General features: G+C 34.4%; 1 protein-coding gene across 1 annotated transcript; it reads right to left on the reverse strand.

Moving 5' to 3' along the window:
• Positions 1-7,833: 7,833 nt before the first annotated feature.
• Positions 7,834-9,665, reverse strand: LOC121253236 (aspartic proteinase nepenthesin-1-like). The gene has a single exon (XM_041153223.1). It carries the CDS (start codon positions 9,309-9,311, stop codon positions 7,959-7,961), a length of 1,353 nt encoding a protein of 450 aa, XP_041009157.1. The 5' UTR covers positions 9,312-9,665; the 3' UTR covers positions 7,834-7,958.
• Between the last annotated feature and the right edge of the window lie 14,860 nt (positions 9,666-24,525).

Below are 24,525 nucleotides of genomic sequence, written 5' to 3' on the forward strand. Positions count from 1 at the left end.
TGGGATCTCGTCGTCGAGCACATATTTTTCCTACCATACGAAAGTGATGGCTATACAGTTACCACCGAAGTTCAGGGTCCCCTAGATGGACATGTACGATTGGTCCAAAGACCCCTCGAGCACTTGGAAACCTTCAAGGCTCATATGACCCAGCAACGGTTCCGTAGCGACAGCTACAAGGAGATTGCTTGTAGAGTTCATTTGAAAATGCTAGAAGTATCAAATGTTTACCTTGATACCTCATTGCCAACCAGAAGAGCCGACATCAATTATGTTGCCCTGACCGTTTGCACAATGTGGAATTAACCTGGTTGGACCCTTACCTCCTGAGTAAGCGAGGTGTAAGATTTGTGGTTGTCGTCATGGACTACTTCACCAAATGGGTAGAGGCTGAAGCCCTGGAAACAATAACGGCAAACAATATCACTCGATTCATCTGGAAGACAGTTGTATGTAGGTTTGGAATCGCTCGCTTCCTCATCTCGGACAACAGGTAACAATTTGAATCAAACCACTACCGCGACTAGTCCAGAGAATTGGTAATCAAGTTCAAGTACTCATTCTCGGGAAACCCCTAGGCTAAAGGACAGATCGAAGCAACTAATAAGATGCTGCTCGGGATACTCAAGAGGAAGCTCACCAACAAGAAATGGGCTTGGGCACAGGAGCTTCTTGGGGTCATATAGGCCTACCAAATCACAGTCAGAACGCCAACAGTGGAGACCCCTTTCGCCCTTACTTACGGGGGCGAAGCAATGGATCTCGTGGAAGTTGGATTGCCAACCTACAAGGTTCAGCACTTCAACCATGGCTTGAATAACAAAAAGCTGGAAGAGTAACTCGACCTGTTGGAGGAAAAGAGGCAAGAGGCTGACATAAGAAGGGTGATCAATGAAAGAAAGGTTGAGCTTTACTTCAACAAGAGAGTTCAGCCAAGATCCTTCAAGGTGGGCGACCTGGTATTGAGACAAACAGGGACAACTACCTAGGAAGAGGGAAAATTGGGGCCACGATGGTAAGGTCCGTATGTCGTCACAGCCAACAACTAGCCGAGATCCTACTAACTCTAGGAATCATAAAGAAAGGAACTCCCACACCCATGGAATGCGGAACATTTATGGAGATATTTCAATTAAATGCATTTGAGAGATGTATGTACAAATCTCTAAAAATTATGAATAAAATTGCCTTCTCTTCATAACTATGTGTTTAACTTTGTAGAAAACAGTTCGCGAAACCAAACCGACACAAACCAACAGGCGGGAAAGGTCAAGGACCACCTGACCTAACTTCTTTCTAAGTGAGGATAAAGAGGCGGGACAAGTCATCAAGCTGCCCGACCTCCCTTGCGACGAACTCACAGGCAAGCAAGGTTAGGGACCGTCCGACCCTACCCATACCTCTTCTAGAGTCAACAGGCGGGATCGGTAACTCAACTACCCAACCTTCCTCGTGATGATCCAACATACGGGAAAGGTCATGGATCGCCTGACCATACTCATACCTAGTCAAGAGTCAACGAACAGGACTAGTCACTCGACTGCCCGACCTCCTTCCTGACAAGCCAACCAGCGGGAAAGGTCAAGGACCACCCGACCGAACTCATTCCTCGTAAGGGATAAAAAGGCGGGACAAGTCACTTGACTATTTGACCTCCTTCATGACCAACCAACCTACAGGAAAGGTCAAGGACTGTCCGACCGTACTTGACAGCTCGACCTCCCTCGTGACTGGCCCACATGTAGGAAAGGTCAGGAATTGTCCAACCTCACCTACGAACCTACGAGTAATTCAGGTTTGCAAAACTCACACTCGTAACTTGGGTTGTCTGCGTTAACCGATTCGACTCTTTTAGCACGATCAAACACCTCTCGCAAACGGAAATCAAGTCACAGCTCACCGAGGGTCAGGGAAAGTCATTTGACTACCCGACCTCCCTCATTATGAGCCAACAGGCGAGACAATGTTGATATGCTTAATCAGGAGGAGGAGTTGATGAATGTTGATGCCGATCGACCAGCATGAGTCCCAATAGCCTTCACTCTAGTGTGGCTTCAGCGAATGTCACACAAATTGTTCGCTCGAGTGTGGCTCGAGCAGCCTTCACATAGATTGTTTGCTCGAGTGTGGCTCGAGCAACCTTCACACAAATTGTTCGCTCGAGCTTTCGCTCGAGTGTGGCTTGAGCGGACGTTCAGCTTTTGTGTTTTATTTATTTTTAAAACCACAAACACAACTAGACACATATATTTTTTCTTTTCAATGTGTTTCTAATGTGTAGATAATTTTCATAACATGTTAAATGATGGTTATTTGTTAATTGTTTCAAATTATTTTCATAGCAAATTATGGATGCTACACCATCTCACCATGATTCTCCACAAGAGGATGATGCACAACCGTTAGTGTCATTGACAGGTACTACGGGCCGTAGACCCCCATTTAGAGCAGCTACCTCCTATGCAAGTAGTTGAGTCCCAATAGATCTAGAAGATGTTGATATGCTTAATCAGGAGGAGGAGTTGATGAATGTTGATGCCGATCGACCAGCATGACCTAGTAAAAAAAGGTCAAGGACATGAGAACATTTCACCAAAATTCCCGGTGATGTGAGTTAGTGGTGGAAGTGAGTTCAATACAATCATGTAAAACTCTTTAGAGTTAGAGTTGGAGGTGAGTTCATAATGTAAATATATTCTATTTATGTCATGTATTACTTGGTTGATGGTTTAGAAGTCTATAGTTAAATGACTAAAGAAAAGATAGTGCATCTGATCAGTAAATCTTCATGCAGGAAATCAATAATCTAAAAGTCATCAATTCAAATGTATAGACTGTCAGGACTGATGCGGGACTAGGCAATTTTAAATCATCAAATCCAGATTATTATTTAAATTTATCGTTTGCACTTTGCACACATTAATCACCTATTTTTGTGTTGTGCATGTCTATGTGATTTAATCATTGTATTTAAATTTTAACTTTTTAATTTATTTTTACAATAATTTAGATTTTTTTTTTTACATTATTTTGTCTCTTTTTTTTTTTTTTTTAAAAAAAAAACAACTTAAACAGGAGTTAATTTCAGATTGGGCCTTCGATATTTGGTTGTGGACCTAGGCCCAATCTGAGTAAGGCAAAGCCCACTCCAACTCCAACCAGAACTCCGAGCTCCAAACTCCAATTAGAGTCAAGCTACGACCCCAGTCCGATCGAAGTCGAACTCAAACTCTGGCCTTCCAGAGGAACGTGCGGTGGAGCCGGTTTCCTTGCTGCATGCGCCAACGAGGACTGAGCAAAGGGGCCGAGATTCAAAAGATCCTAAGGTGGGGAGTCCAACGGTGCTGCGAGCGTAGTGGTAGGAGGCCAGAAAACATGACAGGACATAAAAAAGCCGCACAAGTTTGGCAGCACATGCCGATCACACGACAGTCATTTAGCGGCTCCTCTACCAGGGATTTGAAGATCTGCAACTGGTGAACACAATGGTGGGGATGTGTGTGGCTGTCTGATGGCTAAAAGGCCACAGATTAAACATTTTTGAACTATTGGGAAAAAAAAAACACACAACAAAAAACTGGTGACAAACCAAAAAACAAACCGGAAAAAGCTACTAAGTAGTGGCTGAGGAGAAGGAGGAGGAATTTGAGTTAAATGGTCTATCTTATATTAGTTACACCACATCTGATAAACAAGTGTTCCCATCAAACAATCGAGTCAGAACATATTTTCATACATATATATGCCAAAGGGGGAACGCTTGAAGAGCAAGTCATCTTTTAACTAGATATCTTCCCACAGCCATAGAAAACAGAAATCATCCTAAATCAAGATGCCTTCTGCCATCCTTTCTATCCCAATCAATAAAACTAGGCACATTATATATCCATCGAGAGTGAAAAATGAATATATGGCATAACATAACATAACGCAATATTTAGTCATGATTCACATCACTAGAAACCTTTTAAGCAGCAAGACTATCGATAGAAGATGACACTAATAATTAGAGTTTTTTTCTCTTCTTTTTGTATACAATGGGGGAGGGGGTTCGAACCCATGTTCTCGATTTGGAGAAGTGGCCGTGTGTCATCAAGTTATCAAGCTCTTGGCCTAATAATTAGAGTTAATCAAGAACATAATTTTTTTTTTGTTTTTTTGCTTAGTCCTAAAATGCTGCAATACCCAGGTAAATTTGGAAGCAGAAGATTTAGAAACGTTGAACAATGAATTGATATATCAGTTTCTTCTACTTAGATTGGGGTGCCCAAAATCAATTATGTTGGGCTTCAAATGGTGATCTTTGTGGCCCAATTTTCTTCCAATCTTTCTTGGGTCCCTAGCTAATTAAACGAATCTACCTACCTTAATTATTGAAAAGCCCACCTAATTTCGGGTACAAGATGGAATTTGAAAAAAATAAAACATGCTAATATGCATGAACACCATGTTCAGTCAGATTCAGTCTATGCAAGATCAAGTGTATTTTTAATTTAATTCACAAATATCATACTAATTTAAAAGAGTTGATTAGACATTTTTCTCCAAGTAGAAATACTCCTCCTAGAAAGGTTCTATTTAATTACTGCATTAACCAACCTAATACTTTAATAACGGGAATTTTATTACAGAACTTCTTCTATATTCTTGAAACAAGAAAATGAAAACATAACATTCTAAAAACTTCCCCAGATTACAAAAAAAAAAATAATAATAATAATAAATAAAAATATTCCCATTTTATCCTATATCTCATCCTTTGCAAAATTATTATTTTTAATTAGGACTCAACTGGTTTGGGGGAGGAAAAAAATTAGTGTATGCAAAAAATGCACGTGCTTTCAAAATAATATATAACCTTTGAAGAAAACATATTTATTTGCCTCGAATTATCACCTTTTTCATTTAAATCTCGAAACTATTAAAATTATAAATTTATTCTCCAAATTATATATAACTTCATATATATTAATTCACGATTTTAATCTTAGTTTTATCCTCAAGATCACGTAACATGCAGCATATTCCAGTGTTATGAATTGCAGCAATAAAAGTCTAAATCTGAAATCCATGATAATTTGAGTGTAATTAATCAAAAGAAAATTGACAATACTTGGATTGCAACATTAATATATATAATACTTTCACTTGAAACTTTTTCAAGGTTTTTGGTAGGTGAACCTTTACTTCCACTCTAATTTATTGTCATTTTAACGTACCTTCGGAGTTCCGTCAAGGATATAATTAAGTGATCTATTTTTTAATCAATTTATTTTTTTGGAATAAACAGTAATATCACATGTTATATATAATATCATAACAAAAATTATGAATTTAGATTTTATTTTTGAGTTGAGATGAGTTAAGACGAGTTTATGAATAGTAATAAAATTTTTTAATTAAAATTTATAAATAGTATGAAAATGACTTAGATGGGTTGAAATGGTTTTTCAATTCAAAGAGAGCTCTTGACTCTACGCTTCATCTCATTCAAGAATACTTCTCTTAGCTACTAGCTAGTACGTACTACGGTTACATGATGAGGTCGTCTCCATTGCAACCTTTCACCCTCGGCCTCCACTCCATTCCTTCCCCTCTGGCTGGCTCTCTTTCATTCACCCTGATTTCTACCCCAAACCCAAACCCAAGCGGCCACCACGGCTGCTGCAAACAGATCCAACCCGGCCATGGCGCCCCCGTCCCACCTAGAAATCAAACACAATATTAGCACCACTTAGCTCCCCACCCCCTTCTTTCACCTCCTTGCACAAGGAACCTCATATTATATATATCCCTCCACCCACATATAGACACATTCATTTTTCCTTATAAAAATTATAATAGAAGGATTGAGGTAACTTCTTATAAAGATTAAGATGAGTTTATTTTTAAGCTATGTGAGGCTTCTCAATAACACAACAGCAATAATGTCAAATTCCAAGAACCACCAGACATCACTGCCCAATACAAAACATCAATACATGAAACTCCCCATAAATATAGATCATATATGCGTGTTTGTGTGTGTAGTGCATACATGCAGCCAAACAAATTCCCACAACCCTGCAACGACAATGTTTCTTCCCCCACCAGGACCAATCAATTATATTTATATCCTCCACCACATTTCTCCAATTGCCTCTCACCTAACCACTACTCATTGCTAGCTCCTCTTTACCCAAATATCAATGATTATATACCGAAATGAAAATGACATTCAAACACTAATTACAAACCAAATTACCTCGATCAGCTCTCAGCTGCCATGATAACTTCCAGAAGAACTTTAGCTAGCTACCATGATGTAGATCAATGCAGCAAATAAAATGGCCTCCCGCCTCTTAGTTTGGCAAGCTGTTATCCCAAAACGATCTAATTAAGCATCATCAGCAGTACCGTCAAATCCTCCATTCTCGATCTTCTTCTGGAAGTGCTCGATCGGGTCCACTCATCACATTTATAGACTTGGCTGAAAGCAGCACCTCCGATGTTGTTCTGCTTTACTGATACAGAAGATCACCAGAACCGATTCTTCAAAACAGGACCATGGACCTTCAGAAATGCCCACTTAATTAATTAGTCCTCAAGAAGTAGCGCTCAGTCTATAAAACTTTTTCTTAATTGGCATGTCCAGATCAAAGTCTCGACTAGTCTCAAGGTGCACGGACTAACCTTCAGCAAGTTCAAATTATAAGTCACATTAGAAGAAATCAACCGGCATTAATTATTTGGCTTGTTTTTCTTCTCAAACTTTATCTTTGTGAAGGATTATTGCAACGATAATAATGATTATTTGTGATGAAAATAGACTAATTTTGACAGAAAATAATTATTTTCATTAAAAAGAACTGATCATGACAAATAAGCAGTTTTCTTATAGTCTTAGCAAATAGATGAATGCTTTAGGTCTCTTGATATATTTTGTATTTATATATAAAAGAAAATGATGTAGAAGATTTGATTAGTAATACTCTCTTTTGGTGGAGGAAAAATAAAAATTATATATAAGTACAAGTACTAAGGGCCGCATGCACCTAGTTCAACTAGTTGCCTACCACTCTTAATTAGTATTTACTTATATATATAGGTCTCTTGATCTCCAATGTACGTACAGTTAATTTATATATACACACTGTGTGTATATATATAATCATTAACATACAAACTGCATGATGTGCGCATCTGGTTATAGTAGCGCTATATATGTATATCCATTGACTTAATATTAGTACCGGTGGAAGTAACTACTTTGAATTTGTTTCGTATAGAATTACAATATCGAAGTCGAAAAGTCATCTTTAAGTTTCTATGAAAAATGTTAATACATTGCTTGAGTTTTTGACCGCTCATATATTTATTTATTTATTTTTGTGGTTTTTAGTTTATTTGTATATTTTTTATTTTTTAAAAATATTTAAAAATATTAAAAAATGTAAAAAATAAAAGAAGATAAAAATTAAAAAAACAACTTTGTGCTAGCATATATATATATATATATATATATATATATATATATATATATATAGAATATTGGGAAGCCTCAAGTTCGTTATAAATTAGGTCTTGTTTTTAAGAGAGCATTGCTGATCGATCAGAAATTCATGATGCTTGAAAAAGGGAAAGGAACATAAAAACAAAATTAAACTACAGTTTTGGCGCAAGATTCTCGTGCTCATTATCTCTCGTACGCTTCTTGATCACGTTAATGAAAAGACAATATGCACGCACATTCCTAGATCGTTATATTTTTTCCCGGCCTGGTCGTTAATTTTGTTAATTAATATACTAAATTTAAGGAAGTTACATTACTTTTTGCCAGAACTCAGGACGCTATTAATCAATTTAATGGAAGTTACATTCATAAGCTCAAGCTACAAAGAAAGTATAGACGTTATTACAACATAATTTCGATGTATGAGACCACACAAACAAACACAGATATAGATCAATGCAGATGGTCAAAGCTGATCACACTGAGTAGGAACAAACGATAAGGTTTCCTTCTCAAGATCATGGGTCACCAGAAAGTTCTGCTGCTGAATATTCCCAAAGATCGACATGCCCGAGGTCCCCGAGCTTCCCATGGCCAGGCAAAGTACTCCACTACTTGAGTCAGCAACGATATAGTTTTCTGCAGGCAAATCCAAATCAGCACCTTTGAAATGGAAAACCAACTTGGGAATTTCTACTTCGCTTGTATCCGATGGTAAGGCGAAGCAAAGATCAAGCCCGGTTGCACCCGAATCGTCCACGTCAAGTTTTGTTTGAGAAATGAATGCTTTTTTAATTTTGGAAAATACATTGCCAGAAAGGTAGGAAATGGTTGTCCCACAATCTATGATTAGGCCGCCACTGCCATCTTCTTCGATTTTTGTATCGATGGGCACTCGAGTTTCCCCGACAGAGATGCCTTCAAGCGAGAGATAATAAAAAGATGGCTGAGATGGGTTTCTAATTAAAGGGGTGGTTTTGATTGCTTCTGATGATTGTGTGCTATTCACACTTGCTTGAGATCCCAACAAAAGTGTACTGGTTTTGGAGTTATCAATGGAAGTCAGGCAGTATGAGAACTTGGGTTGCTTAAGCTGGGAAACCAATGACAAGGGTCCTCGTCCGAGCCCCACCAGGCCTGCACCTTGGCTGAACCCATCTCCCTCGTTGTCACTCCCACAACCGAACCCAATTTTAGGAATCGAAACTTTGTTATCATCGGAGTCCCCGAACGTGAAGGTTTCTGTTGCCATAACACCTTCTGTCGTGGAATAATCACCGTACTGGTAGAAATACTGGCAAGCATCGGCTTGGCATGTTGAAGAGGACAGTGCCTCGCATAGCTTGCTCTTGCATGATATCTTAGAGAAAGAAGATGATTTTTTCGGATCGAAAATTGGCGTGGGCTGGTCGTAACACTGTTTACAAGGCTTGCATTGAGTCCATATCAAATCACTGCCCGTGTCGATGATGGCTGAGAATGCCTCCGGCGGTGAGCCGATTGCCATGTTCATCAGAAACTCCCCTGAGCCTGCATGTACCGGGGCTTCAACTTCTGAATTATCTGATGTGGCTGCCAAGGCCATTGCACTGAGCTTTTGCAACCTGTGTTGCCCGCGCTTGATTCCCCGCTGGACACGTTGAAACTTTGTGAGGTTTTTTGCAGAATCAACATGATCAAGTGTGATTCGGAATCCAGTTTGCACTGTCTGATGCTCAAGAGCTCTTCTACTTGAGACGGAAAACGCAGGATGAACAAATAAGACAACTAGGGTTAGTGTTACAGATATGAACGAAGATAAAGAATATAAAGAAGCCATGGGTGGGTGTAAACCAATCCGTTTTGCAGAAAGCGATCGAGAGTGGAAAAGAGAGGGAGAGAAAGTGGTGTTATAATATAAGGATTTTTCAGAGGAAATGGCATTCCAGGGAAAAACAGAAGATGTCGTAGCCAGCTAGCTAGCGACTTTCCGTTCGGAAATGGTGGAAAAGATGAGAGGATTAAGCTGGAGTTATGAGAGATCTGAAGATGTACGAGGCAGTGAAAACACAGTGACGTCCCAACTTCATCCGCAGAGGTTGAGATATCACCTTACGTAGTGTGCGTGGCAGCTAATTCAGAGTCAATTGCGTGGTTGTTGAGGGAATTGAGGTTTCAGAAACGGCAAAAATATTGTGACGAGAGGCAAGGCGAGTGGGAATTCGCTTTATTGTCTTGAAAATACATTTCTTTCATTTTAACTAACACTAATTATATAAAAAAAAAAAAAAATAACATTATTTTTCGCTGCCTGAGTCTCAAGGAGTTGGGAGATCATTTCTTGTATAAAATAAAGATCATCTGGGCCATATATATACAAGAACAAGCTAGGAAGTAGCTAGATTCATTCAGAACAATCGAACTTACGGTGATAAATGATCATATATATGTTTTTATAGTAGAAATTAATATTATTTGAATCGATGATGATACATTACGCAGAATGTATAAATTACTTCTGACACACACCAGCTTCGTATATGATTAATCATGCAGAAAAAGCCTACATGATGCATATGATTGAAACATTGGATAGATGTAAAGTTTTCGTCAAGATCCATCATTATAGTACACCATTAATTCATGAGTACTACTTTATTTTTTTATCTGATCATTCTTTCGTGTAATCAATATTTTTGTTCAAAGAAGTTGACCTAAAATTGAATGAGATTAGGTTAGTGGGCTAGCTAACTGTTATATATATATATATATATATATATTATTTTGAAGGAGAAAATCAAAAGGCCAAAAAGAAAGGATCGTCTTGCATGCCCTGGCTAGCTTGTTTCAGTTTGCTTTCCAAGCATTGGTGAATGGTGTGAAGAAAGGTATAGTAGTTGGGTGGTCTTATTATTGTTAGGTGCGAATTTAGATATGGCTCTTCTTTCTTTTATATATCTATATAATTTCTTAATTTCTTTTTTTTTTTTTAATGGTTATCGTGGTCCTTACCTACCTTCAAAGAAAATAGAAACTCTTTTCCTTTTAATTCTATAGATTCTCGCGTACATATACTTTGGAGAAAAATGAAATGATTTGTATAATTCTAGATCATAAGGCGATAAGAAAAAACTGATCGAACCAAACGAGTCAGACCAGTTCAATACTAATTCGATCGGTTTCGATTTAGGGAACCGAAACAACCAATTAAAAACTGGTTCGATCCCCATTTTCATGATTTGAAGATTGAATTGGATCAAACCGAACTGAAATATATGTTATAATTTTTATATTATATATATATTATATGCTATATATATTATACATATTATAAATTAATATAACATGAAATTTTAAACTTATTATTTATGTTCATTTGATATAAACTTACTCTTAAACATGAATATTAATATTAAGTTATTAACATGTTATTATTTATCCTTACATATTAAGTTACATACTTTCATTTATAATATTGTATTTAAATGCATGTTTTAATTAAACTAATTAGTGTATTTTGGCTAATTTTTTTAGCATTTATTTGATTAATTGGCTATAGGCATAGTGTTTGAGTCGAAAATAATGCTTTGGGCTCTCCAGTATTTGGGCTAAAACGTTATTCATTTGGGATCAAAAAAATCCAATCAACCCAACATAGAAAGCTCAAAATCAATCACACTTGTAAATTCGAACCGAAACTTAAAAAATAAAAAATTTTAAATCGAACCAAACTGATTATACCCTTAATTTTAGGGTGTATAAACTTTGTATACTCCCTTTTAAAAAATGACAAAATTGAGATTCATATAAAAAAAAAATCTATTTTTTAATGATAAATCTCACTTTATTCAATGAAAATACACGAGATTTACACGGTCTAAATTTGAATCTAGCATTACGCATCCTAACAATGTAAATTTGAAAGCAATGGTTTACTTATAGATTTCCATATTCTAAAATGTTTTTATATATCCACAGTGTAAAATTTGGATTGAAATTCCTCTAATAGAGTCCCCCAAATTCTTATGCCTCGTTTGGTTTGGTAGATATCTTATCTCATATAATCATTATAATTTTTTTAAATTTTTATATAAATTATAATAAAAAATTTAATTTTTTCAATTTTTAAAATAAAAATAATATTAAAAAATTATATCATTATAATATTTTGTTCAACTTTTAAATTTTTTCTCATTTCGTCTGTATAATGAAATGAGGTCACATAATAGTATTAAATATTATAAAACTTGTCAATTATGCTTATTTCTGATCTTCAAATTTGTAAGACCCTCTGTCCGATGCATTGGTCCAAATTGTCGCATCAAGAAATTTCCATATGAAACCCTTTTGCTCGAGCTCACATTGCCATGATCTCAATGTCACTCAAAGCACCGGCTAGATAGCTTTCTTCTCTCTCTCTATCCCGAAGCAAAGACCCCCATGGCCCAAACACCCTAATGCTCGTTTTTCCCCGGAGAGCAGGTGAGACTTTGGTTTCCTCTCCCTTCTCCTCTTTCCCTATCAACCTATTATGTCCATAAAGCTATTTCTACTTTTCTCGTCATTTTTGTTGCCACTTTTCTCGTCATGCTTCCGAGAGATACACGTTGTACGAGAAGACTCTTAGACTACCGATCTTTCGGATAGAAGCAGCAGTATTCTAAAAGGATAATGCTACCCCCCTCCCCGCGGGGTGGGAGCATCCGATGGGGTGTAATATTGTTTTACACGTGATTTTTTTTAATTATTTTTTATATAGATTTTTTTAAATATTTAAAAAAATAAAATAAATTAAGAACATCATTAAAAAAACATTTCCTTATTCAGAAAGTAAAAAAAAAAAAATTATTCAAAAATACTTCCTTATTCAAGAAGTAAAATAAAAAATTATAAAATTTTTTTTTTATAATTTTAAATTATTTTATTAAGAAAATATTTTTTAATAATATTATAATATTTTTTATTTTTTTAAAATATTTAAAATTTTTAAAAAAATTTATATAAAAAAAAAACTTAAAAATACACCTATTAGACCCCAGCAGAGCCCAGCAGAAGATCTAGCATTTTCTATTCTAAAAAGATCCGCACGTGTCGTGTCTCTCGCGCGTGCTCCGCTTATAGCTGCGAGTTGGGTCAACAGCCTCACACATCCACTTCTGACTTTGTTTGGATCTTCAACTACTCTCAATTCATCTCAACTCATCACTATAATTTTTTTAAATTTCAACACAAAATATAATAAACAATTCAACTTTTTCAAATTCTAAAATAATAACAATATTAAAAAATAATATTCTAACAATATTTTATCATCTCAACTCAACTTACTTCAACATCCAAACACACTCTAAGCCTATCTTGCCACACGAGCCGGACCAAAAACCTCGCCACTATCAAATCCTCAAAATCTGATCGTCGTGGACTCGTGGTTGTATGCATGAAGGCAAGCACGTGTGTCTGGCACAGATTCCAATGTCTCCCTAGTTATTCTCTTTAGGAATAATGCTAGTGCGCTCTGATATGTATTTTTTTTTGTGTATTTTTTTTATTTTTTTATATAGATTTTTTTAACAATTTTAAATATTTTAAAAAAATATAAAAAGTTTACAACATCATTAAAAAATAATTCATTAATCACGAAATAAAATAAAAAATATATAAAAACATATTAGTCTTCTTGTTGGGATTTTTTTTATTTTTTATTGTATTTCGTGATTAATGAATTATTTTTTTAATAATTTCTTTTACTTTATGATTAAATAAGTATTTTTTAATAATGTTAGAAATTTATTTTATTTTTTTTAAATATTTAAAATGTTAAAAAGATCTATATAAAAAATATTTTAAAAAAGCACATAAAAAAACACATACGAAAACCAGCGAGCGTCAAGCTGTGGCTCTAGCATTGCCCAATCAGTGTGCCACATCGGGAGCAATTCTGCATGCATTTGAACCATTCTTATCAGAAAAAACATTTACTTGTATAGAATTGTACCATATTTGATCTGGTCTGTCCTGACTGGCATTACGTATATGTTATGTTATATATCATGTGCTAGCTCTAGCTCCTACAAACGTACAGACTGCTTGGGCCTAAGACAATATTGGTGATCACACAGTACTTTGAATTAGTGGTGTTAAATTGTGTTAACGGGTTGTGTTAGTGTCGTGTCAAGACATATATATTATACTATATAAGTCAACCCTAACCCGATCCGTTAAGCTCATCGTGTCAAGATATCAAACTCTAATACGACCCATTAACATAACGGGTCGTGTCATGTCAATCCGTTTTGACCCGTTTATGTAAATGGATTGAACAGACCCAAAATTAACCCATTGATCTAATTAAGTTTAACATAATTTTATATAAATGTTAAAATCACAATATCTATAAAAAAATATAAAACTAGCTACAATTCAAACAATAAAAATATCGAAATTAAAATCTCAAAAATTTTATTTTTTAAGTCTAAGGGTATAATTGTAACTTTAATTTTCTTAACCGATCATAATAGGTTATAACAGGTTGACTCGTTATCAACCTGTTAAGTTATTGTATCTTAACGGGTCAATTCGTTTTGATCCGAACCCGTTAAGGCTAAATCCTAACCCGCTTTTATCGTGTCGTGTTCGTATTAAGTTAACGGATCGTGTCACATATTACTACTCTTATTTTGCATCTCGATCATAACAAAGTACTACTGGGAGCTTGTACGTGCTTAAATTTGATACATCCTTGGTGGTATATTTCTTTCTTATTATATGAATTTAATTCTTATTCCATAATGTCCTTTATATCTGTTTGACGTCTCTCTTTCTTTTTGATCTTTTCCTTCGACTGTATTTCTTATTATATAAAAGAGATAATTTTCATAATTATATTGAATATTATAATAAATAATTTCAACTGTTCTCGTTTAAATTTAAATATGAGTTGAGATTATCTCCTTACTATTTATAAATTTTAACTTATAAATTTCACTACTATTTATAAATCATCAAAATTTATCTGCGAATCGAAACGCGTATCAGCTGATCTTGTACGTGGTTTTGACAGTCTCCTTACAGCCGTAGTCAAAGACAAAACATGAGGACGAAGGTTCTAGTACGATTTTTTTTAGAGTACTTTCAATAACGAGGTTTCGATATATTTTGGAGGCCGATTCTCCGTCTAACGGGCCGGATGTTTGGAAATAATTATCTTCTCATTTAATCTTATTTTATTTTATAATTTTTTTTTATACATTACTCTAATATAAATATTTTTAAACTAATTTTTATAATTTTTTCAAACTAATCATTACGATATTTTTAAACTTTTAAATAAAAAATAATTTAACTTTTACAAATCTCAAAATAAAAATAATGTTAAAAAATAGGCAATACTAGAGTGCACACTAAATATACACTACAAATATAAATACTAGTGCAGATGAGTTTTTTTTTTCCCTTTTTCCTTAAGTATTTTTTAAACATCCTTAACTATTAAGAAAAAATAAAATATAAATATAAATTCACTAATAATCACTTTCTTAACTATTAAAAAAAATTAAATATATATATATGAGTGTGCATATTTGGAAGTTATAATAACATTTTCTTTTAAAACATATATTCTAATAATATTTTAATTTTATTATATTTTTTATTCAACTTTTTCTTTTTTTATTTTCTTAAAACCAAAAAAATACTATTTATTAATCATCTTACTAATATATATTCACAAAATCCTCGTCGCATCACATTCCGCCTTAAGCATCTCCTAATAATTAGATTATCTGCAATTAATACAATGTTAAAGGATCAATGGTAACGATTCACGGATTTATTTTTCAACAATTATGAATTTTTTAAAATAACTCGATTATCTTAATATCGAAAGAGTTATTTTTTGTTTTTGTCGTTGCCATGCAAATCGACATGCATGGGTACTCAAGCTATACATGCTATATATCGTCGATTACTATATATGGTATGTGAGTGTTATGATATTGAAGGTTAAATATTTAACCAAATTAATATCAAGATTAATCTTGATCGAGTGTTTAAGTGAAAGGAACAAAATTAATTGCCAAGGCCCAAGGAATTCAACTACCCTCTAACATAACATAACTACTGGCCGCCCGCCTCCTGCATAGAGGAACCTTATAGACGACAAACGCCAATTAAATCGTTTTCACGAGAAGTACTATTTGCGAACACCATGAATCCTTTTATTGGATATATACATATATATATATATATAGAGAGAGAGAGAGAGAGAGAGAGAGAGAGACCAATTAATTAGCATTTTTTTCGAGAAGATTTTTTATACGCACGTACTTGAGTTCGTGGATGGCAATTAATGGATATTAAAGGAGATATGTGTCCGGCTATAAGCCATATATGGGATCTACTACTGTTTGATATATAAATATCTGAGTAGTGAGGAATAGTCAATGTAGTACTCATGTTTCATTTCCTCAGCATAAATAAATGGGTGGGTGTAAGGCTCCCTAGTCCATTTTAATTAATTATTATTATTATTATTATTATTATTATTTTATATTATTTTTGAAGACTTTTAAATATTTAAAAAAATTCATAATATTATAAAACAACACTTTTATAATGATTAAGTTAAAAAAAAAAACTTAAAAAAAATGGAGCGGGAGCCCCTCCCTAGCTTTTTCCTAAATAAATATCTATTGCGTCTCTTGGAATTATATTGAATTTTCTTGTGTGATCTCAATGCATGCGCGCATTTTTTTTTACAAGCTAGGGTCTCTTTACCTACCTTTCTATTTTGGAAAATTATATACACCATATTATCATCTCATTTTCATCTCACTAAGTATGATATGACACATTTATCGCTATTAAATGATCATTTATTATCTTTTTTTATTATCTAATTGTGATAAATATGCTACATACCACTTAACGTGATTAAAATAGGATGAGAGTGGTGTATAACATTATTCGTCTATTTTATTTTCTTCTTTGTTGGAATAGTCTTTGTATACAAGGAATCATTTGGATAGTGAGATGAGATGGAATGAGATGAGATAGTTTTAGATGAGTTGAATCAAATTTTGTTATAATATTATTTTTTAATATTTTTATTATTATGAAATTTGAAAAAGTTGAATTATTTATTATATTTTATTTGAAAATTTAAAAAAATATATAATAATGAAATGAGATAAAATCGTTTCTCTATCCAAATAAGCCTTTAGATTAGCAGAAGAATTATATTATTTGGAGAGGACATTCCAACTGGTTAGTCCCACATGGGCCTAGGCCCTTACTTAAGCCCATAGCCTACCTTATTATCGAAAAGCCCAGCTCAATATCAAGAGAATCCAGCCTACAGCCAAAACCGACTGCATAACTATCCAACAGTGGCATGGGATAAGAACGGCTATCTTTCAAATTTACTAAGAGATGAACCCTTATATACAAATTTGAATTTGAATAATGGATATGACCATTATCATATAACCAATAAGAACGATTCAAAAGCTCGATATAAGGGAAGAACCCAAATACGTAAAAGGGATCGAACTCAATGGTATTATTAATTTATTTTCAGTCACTGGCTTAGGCATCAGAGTCATTCTCTCGAACCCCCAAGCCGTCTTGCTCTTTAGTTGCAGGTAATCGTGAGGTGGCGACGGTGAATCACGTCCATAACATTATTCATTTTTATTTTTTTTATTTTCAATTATATTTATTAATGTTCTATATTATAATATACATCTCCCACTTAAATAAATAATCACTTGAGACATATTATATTAAGGAAAAGCTTTCAGGGTTTAAAACCCAATTTCACACTTAGCCAATAAATGGACAACATGTAGGCACTCCAAGAAAACTCAATTTGAACCCGCGTACAATGAATGCATGCTCTCCCTCCCTCCCTCCGAATGTCTCTCCCTCCCCCATTATTGCACTCAATGATTTGTTCATAAAGGAAAAAAAAAACCCATCTTTGCACCACTCGAGTTTCGCACTCGAGCTTCACTTACATCGGAACGCCCACAATGACATTCGGTTTGTGTTTCAACTTATACTGAGCTCCACTCATGCCGGAACGCACTCGAGTGGTGAGTGAATGTCGGTTTCAACACTGTAAATTTCGATTTTTCACTTTTACTTTTATTCCTTTTATCTGGTATTGTGAATATCGGTTTCAACATTGTAAATTTCGATTTCAGCTTTTACTTTTATTCCTTTTATTTGGTATTGTGAACGTCGGTTTCAACTTGTTTTTACATTCTGTTGGGATTTTAGACTCCCAGTTACCAGTATAGGTAAATTTAAGACTATTCATTTCCAAATTGTGGTAAAATTTTTTTTTTTTTTTCCAAAATGTTAATGTTGGGGAAAGAAAGATAATTTGTTCTAACGAGCTAGAGTCTTAACTTATTTATCATATCATTCTTGCATTGAGTACGCTCCATCTTGCATTAAGTGCATTGACTTATAATTCATTCTAATTAAGCTTCGATCAGTAGTGATTTGCATTGAGTGCAGGACATCTGCAGACATAATATTTTTTTTTAACAAAAAATTAAGTAGTATAGAAATTTTATTAGTAAAAGGATAGACCTAAGTATAGTCAAGGTGTACCGAAGAATCACCTAATTTATTTTTTTCGTATATTCCTTATAATATTCTTCGAGGGCCAAAACTTATCACTAAAAATGTGTTTCAATCATAAATAAACTTATCTTTAAACTCTGCATCCCCAGTAGCTTTACATGGGACCATTTTTGAAATGTGGCTTCTTGTGATTAGTTTGGTAATGTTTGGATATATGTTATAGTTGGTGAAAGTTCTTTTTTTTTTTTTATTATCAGCTTGCATGAATGATGAGTACACCAAGAGATCATGCTAAGATTTTAGACAATTCTAATTCTAGCGCCTATGAAGTTGAGATGATTGAACATGATGGTGAGGTTGAAGTCGATATGAACATGCCCAATGAAGGCCATACAATGTCATCTTCATATGTGGAGCCATATGTGGGGCTAGAGTTTGACGATGTAGAGGATGCACTTAGTTGTTGTAAAGCCTTCTCCAGGCGAACTGGTTTTAGCATTTGAACAAATCATACTCAGTTGTCAGGTATATACAAATCATTAATTGTTGTAGAGTATGTATATATGAGAGAAGGATTACATCGGTATAATCTTTAACTTAAAGAGATAGCAAGGCCCGAGGCTCTGGAAACAAGATGCAGTTGAAAGGCGATAATGACTATAAAGATGAATTGAGACAAATGGGTTATGTCCATGGAGAGGGCATCCCGACCGGTTAGCCCCTAAGGTGGACCTGGACCCTTACTTGTGACCAAAACCTATAACATTATCGAGAGGCCCAACCCAGCACCAAGAGAACCCATCCCATGGCCAATACCTACTGGATATCCAGTCGGTGGCAAAAGATAAAAGAAGTTATTATTCAAATATGTTAAAAGGTGAATTCTCATCTCTAAATTTAAATTCAAATAAACGATAATTATTATCCGATAAGAGAACAAAAATAACTCATGGAGCTCTATATAAAGAAAAAAACCGAGGTAAGTAAAGGGATCGAATTATTGTTATTATTATTATTATTTTCAAATCACTGACTTAGGCATCAGAGGCGTTCCCTTGAACCCTCATGCTCACTACTCTTTGGTTGCAAGCGATTATAAGGTGGTGGCGGTGAAATACGTCCATAATAGTCCAAGTTTGTGCTCCAATATAATCATGAGTTGTTGACACCTAGGAGTACAAGTTTACCTTGTGGGTATAGACAGGTGATACCGGCACAAAAAAATTTAATAGACACGCTAAATGAGTTGGGATATCCACACGGAAAATTATGTCCGTGTTGAGTAAGGAGCACTATGGTGATTATAATATTAGTTGCATTTCTAAGGATATTCAAAATTATTTGGGCAATCGAAGGAAGCAAGTTCTTGAAAAAGGAGATGCACAAAAGTTATATGAGTACTTTTTGTAAAGCGAACGTAATAATCCAAGGTTTGTATATTCGATCCAAGTTGATACAGATGGGTCGATGGGAAATTGCTTTTAGATAGATGTTAGATCAAGAGCTGCATATCAATATTTTGGATGTGCGTTATTGATAAATGAGACAGCCGAGTCTTACACATGGTTATTGAAAACTTGGCTGGAAGCGATGCTTGGTCGTACTCCCTCTACAATATTGAGTGATGATAATAAGTTAATGGCTAAGACCGTCGTGAAGGTATTGCCCAATACAACTAAAAAATTATGCTTATGACATATCCTACAAAAAATCCCTGAACATCTAGCTCGTGTTTATAACAGATTTCCACAATATAAATATAATTTTAACCATTTTATTCATGACACAGTAACTATTGAGGAGTTTGAGTTGGAGTGAACTGAAATGTTAGTGAAGTACAAGTTGGAAGAAAATAGTTAGTTGCAAATTATTTATGTCAAGAGAGAAAAGTGGGTACCCGAAGATGTGAAGACAAAAACATTAAGGCCAATTATGAAAACTTTTTACAGTATTGAAGAGGAAGTGGCCAAGCTCTATACAAGAAAATCTTTTTTGATATTTCAAGAAGAGTTATTTTGTATCTAGTGGTTCAAGGCACACAAAATATATGAGGAAGATGGAAGGAAAATTTATTTGCTGACCATTCCCGGAAAAGAAAAGCCGGTATATGAAGTAACACATGGAACGATAAAAATGTGTGTACTGCACATGTCTTACATTTGAATTTATTGGCTTTCTATGCCGGCACATCCTACAAGTTTTGACAAGAAAAAATATTTTGAATTTTGTACTGTAATCATATGTGTTAGAGAGATAGACGATTAATGCAAAGAGTCGCATGACACATGGGATATGTGCCGATAAGGGGCCATTGGAGACAATCACAACTACATTTGATAAGAAACATCGTTTGATAAGAAAGTTTTATATAGTTGCTGAGATGAGATCACTTTCTATTAAGAAATATGAGCATGTTTCACGGGGAGTAGAGACTATTCATCAAGAGCTTATCTTGATGAGTAATGATGATGATGACACAATAAATAACACAGAGAGACATGCAGTCCAGAGCCAAACAGTGTCAGACTTTTCATTACAAGATCCCTCAATCATCGTTTTTAAAGGAAGGCCCAAAACATTATGACAAAAGAATCCAAAAGAATCCAAAAGAAAATGTGCCAACAAATAAGCGACGATGCAGCATTTGTAAAGAAGAATGCATGTTAGAACAAAATGTCCATCACATAAGTACTTGCAATGATTTAATTATGTTTCTAATTATGTCGTTTGCTTCTTGTGTGAACATTTTTACTTGATGAAATCTTTTTTTTATTATTGTGGTATGGGCGAATCAAGTTCAACTACATTATCTCCAGACCCGGCTACTATGTCAACAACATTTGATATGTATGACTACTAATTTTATCTTATTTATTTTATATTTAAATGTTTGATTTGGTCACTTATTTTCATCCATTTGTAGGAATATGCAATTCTCAACTGCGTCATGAGATGAAGAGTACGGAATATCGTGAAATTTTCACTTTTTAGAAGAGAATTAATGATGAATCTTTTGTAGCCATTGTGAAATTTTTGTAGTACAAAGTTGGTTGTATGTAGCCATAGAATTTTTTATAGGCATATGTTTGTTGTATGTTGGCTGTATGTAGCGATGAAAGTTTTTGTAGCCATATGTTGGTTGTTTGCCATCTTGTAATGCAGAATTTGAATGAAAAAATGACACATTCCTATGTTCTCTTAATCTTTTCATACATCCTGGTGATTCCAACATGAACATATGCTTCTATTCATCTGTTACATAATATCGTATTATTAATCATTTCATACATCCTGTTCCCTAAGTTCTCACCAATACTTCCATAAAATGCCAAAAGAATCAGGAAAATAGTCTATTAATTTCAAAAACCCACATTCACTAATCCCATAAAATATAGTCTTTTACAAAAGCTGATCCAAAAAATAAATACAATTTGTCCCAATAAGCCAAGTACATCTTAATGTAGCATTAAACGATTTACAGAGCATGCAAGCTCATAAAACTTTAGAGTAAGAAATAATGCAACAAATAGAATCCAAGATGCAATCAAGACATATTTGTACTTCTTTTTCATCGATTGGGATTTAATGTGTTCAATTATTGCACGTTCAGCTGCTATTATTTCATTTCATCGTTATGTTAATTCCAACGTTCATTTACAACAATCCAATTGTTCCATTACAAGATCAACCAATTCAAAAAAGCCACACTGTTTTTTATCCTTATAATTTCGAGAATTGAAAAACCACCGACCAAAACATTTTGGGTTGCCCGACATCCGCATTTTGGAGAGAATGTCGCAATAACATATCGGTCTTTGTCTTTATATCATATCATCTCCTGCCCCCATAAACTGTAAGCTACTACTCTTCATATTGTTGCAGAAAAAGAGAATAAAAATATATAAACACTTTTGATTAATCATGTTAGGTAAAGAAATAAACAAAAAACTGATCATATGGGATTTACCTCAAAAAGTTCTTGATGCCCATAGAGTTCCTGATGTGGCTACCTAAAAGTCTACCTCAAACAATTCCTCTAAAAGTCTACCTCAAATAGTTCCTGATTTGCACTTTTGACTAATCATGTTCTAATGCAAATCACAAACAATGAACTTGGTTTAGTGTGCGTTAGTGAAAGACAAATTAAAAGGCTTAAATCTGTGGTTCTCACCCAAATAATGTTAAATTCAGGGATTATCACATTTGCAAAACTTCAAACTTTCAAGGACTAAAGCCATTGGATGAACTGCCTTTTTTCTAAGTATGGGATGTGTTAACAAACAATGGAGTTATAAAAATAGTTTCTTCTACAAAAAAACCATGAATGACAGCCAAATTGTTGGTAAATCATGTTGTTACAACCTGGAGATGTAAATATCCGAGTTCCAAGATTGAAGACTGTACAGTCATATGCTTGTTCCTAAAAACCAAGCCCATCTCTAAAGTGACTCCAGGAAGTGTGAACCGCTCCTCATAGCTTCATACTTCAAGCCTTTAGGTCCACTGGATTTGAGGTAGACCTTGAATCTATGAATAGCAAGGTTAGTGTAATAAACTCGACCAAAAAGCTTAATGCTCTTGTATGAGTGAGTAGAACACACTCAAATGATTAGATTCGTAGCTTTTACAGCTTTATGAGTTGGTTGGGAACAAACAAAGCATTTGAAGAGGCCTTGCCTCGTTTAGATTCAAAGATGAATTGAGATGAGTTGTGAATAATAGTAAGATAGGTTGTGAATAGTAGTGAGACTTGTGAGTTAAAGTTGATGAATCGTAGTAAATAGTAGTGAGATAAGTTGAGATAGATTGTGAATCCAAACCGGGCTCGCTTGCACAGTTGCTTTCATGTCAAATTGTATCTTGTAGTTGAACCCCATTAAATGATTTTGTAAATTATCCATTTCATTATATATGGGAGAGTTATATCCACCACGATTACAGGTTCTGCCATCTTATCATAACGTAGCAATTTACTTATCTAGTTTGATAAAATTATCCCTTTCATTGTGTTTACTTTTCCAATGGCAACAAACAACACATGTGGAATCACAAACACTAACAAGTGGAATACCAGATCCCTGATGTAATTGCTGAAGATTAAGCAAAAATATTAAAAATCTTCTCATATTCAAAATGCAGTAATGTAATGATGAAGATTAAGCAAAAATATGATGTATATACAATTAGTTTAGTCCTAATTAGAGAGGTGAATAAGAAAAAAACCCTAATCTCATTTCTAATGCAGAGCAGCCGAAATTCGATCAAATAACTGTATTGGGGATGTAGAGTTTACCTCTCTGGGGAGGAATACTAGAAACCCAGTTGAGATAGAAATTGAAATTCACATAGAGGAGAAGGAATAAACAGAAACAGAAATTCTCAGAGTTTACCTTCTGTCGGTTGAAGACGAGTGTAGGTGGTGGGCGTCGTGTCGAGTGGGGCTTCCGTCGTGAGTCGCGGTGGGCGTTGCGTCAGGTGGGCTTCCGTCGTGAGTCGTGGTGGGCGTTCCGGCGGAGAGTTTTTTCCCTTTCTGAACAAATCATCGAGTGCAATAATGAAGGAGTGAGAGACATTCGGATGGAAGGAGAGCGTGCATTCGGTGTACGCAGGTTCAAATTGAGTTTTCTTGAAGTGCCTGCATGTCGTCCATCTATTGTTGGTGTAAAATTGGATTTTAAATCCATCTGGATGCAAGCTTTTTCCTTTATATTAATGAAGATAACAAAATTTTGAATGAAGAATGTACAAGTACAGTACTTCTCAAACTTATTAATTAAATAAAACGTTGAATATCTTTTTATTATCTCTCACTTGAAGAGATCTTAATCCTCTATGTATATAAATAGAATTTTATTATGTATAAATAAGTTTGCATACTAATCTGTATATTAATGTTGTTGCTTTCATATTCTAAATTTAAATTAGTATTATTTTTAATAAAATCTATTTTCTGACCAATCATATTGAACGAATATACGTATTAATATGTAGAATCACTTATAATTAAATTTATTCATCTAAATATATATTCATTTTTATATATTGAGATCATGAAATGCTTCCCATCATCTCTTTATAATTTTTTAGATGCTTATTTCTACTTTTGTTTCTTTGTATTTACGTACATACGAGGTGGGATTTACTGAAAATGAAATTACAACATTATTTAACCGAAAGTTAATATTTGTCTGCGTGCCTAGTTACGTTGTTCTGCTCATGATCTATGGGTTAGGCTTGTCATTTTCACGTCTCATCCTTTTTTTTGATGGGCAAGTCTCATCCTTCACTTCCTTGCAAAAGCACGACAAGAGCCGTATATATATTTGTCGGTCACCGACACCATATTAATTTTTTTTCCTAAGCACCTAATTAATTACATACATATATGTGTATATATCTCTTTATACTTAAAAGTATCTATCGCTTATGAATAGTGAGATAAACAGTAATAAACAATAACT

The sequence above is a fragment of the Juglans microcarpa x Juglans regia genome, chromosome 2S (genome assembly GCF_004785595.1).
Source record: "Juglans microcarpa x Juglans regia isolate MS1-56 chromosome 2S, Jm3101_v1.0, whole genome shotgun sequence".
NCBI lineage: Eukaryota > Viridiplantae > Streptophyta > Magnoliopsida > Fagales > Juglandaceae > Juglans > Juglans microcarpa x Juglans regia.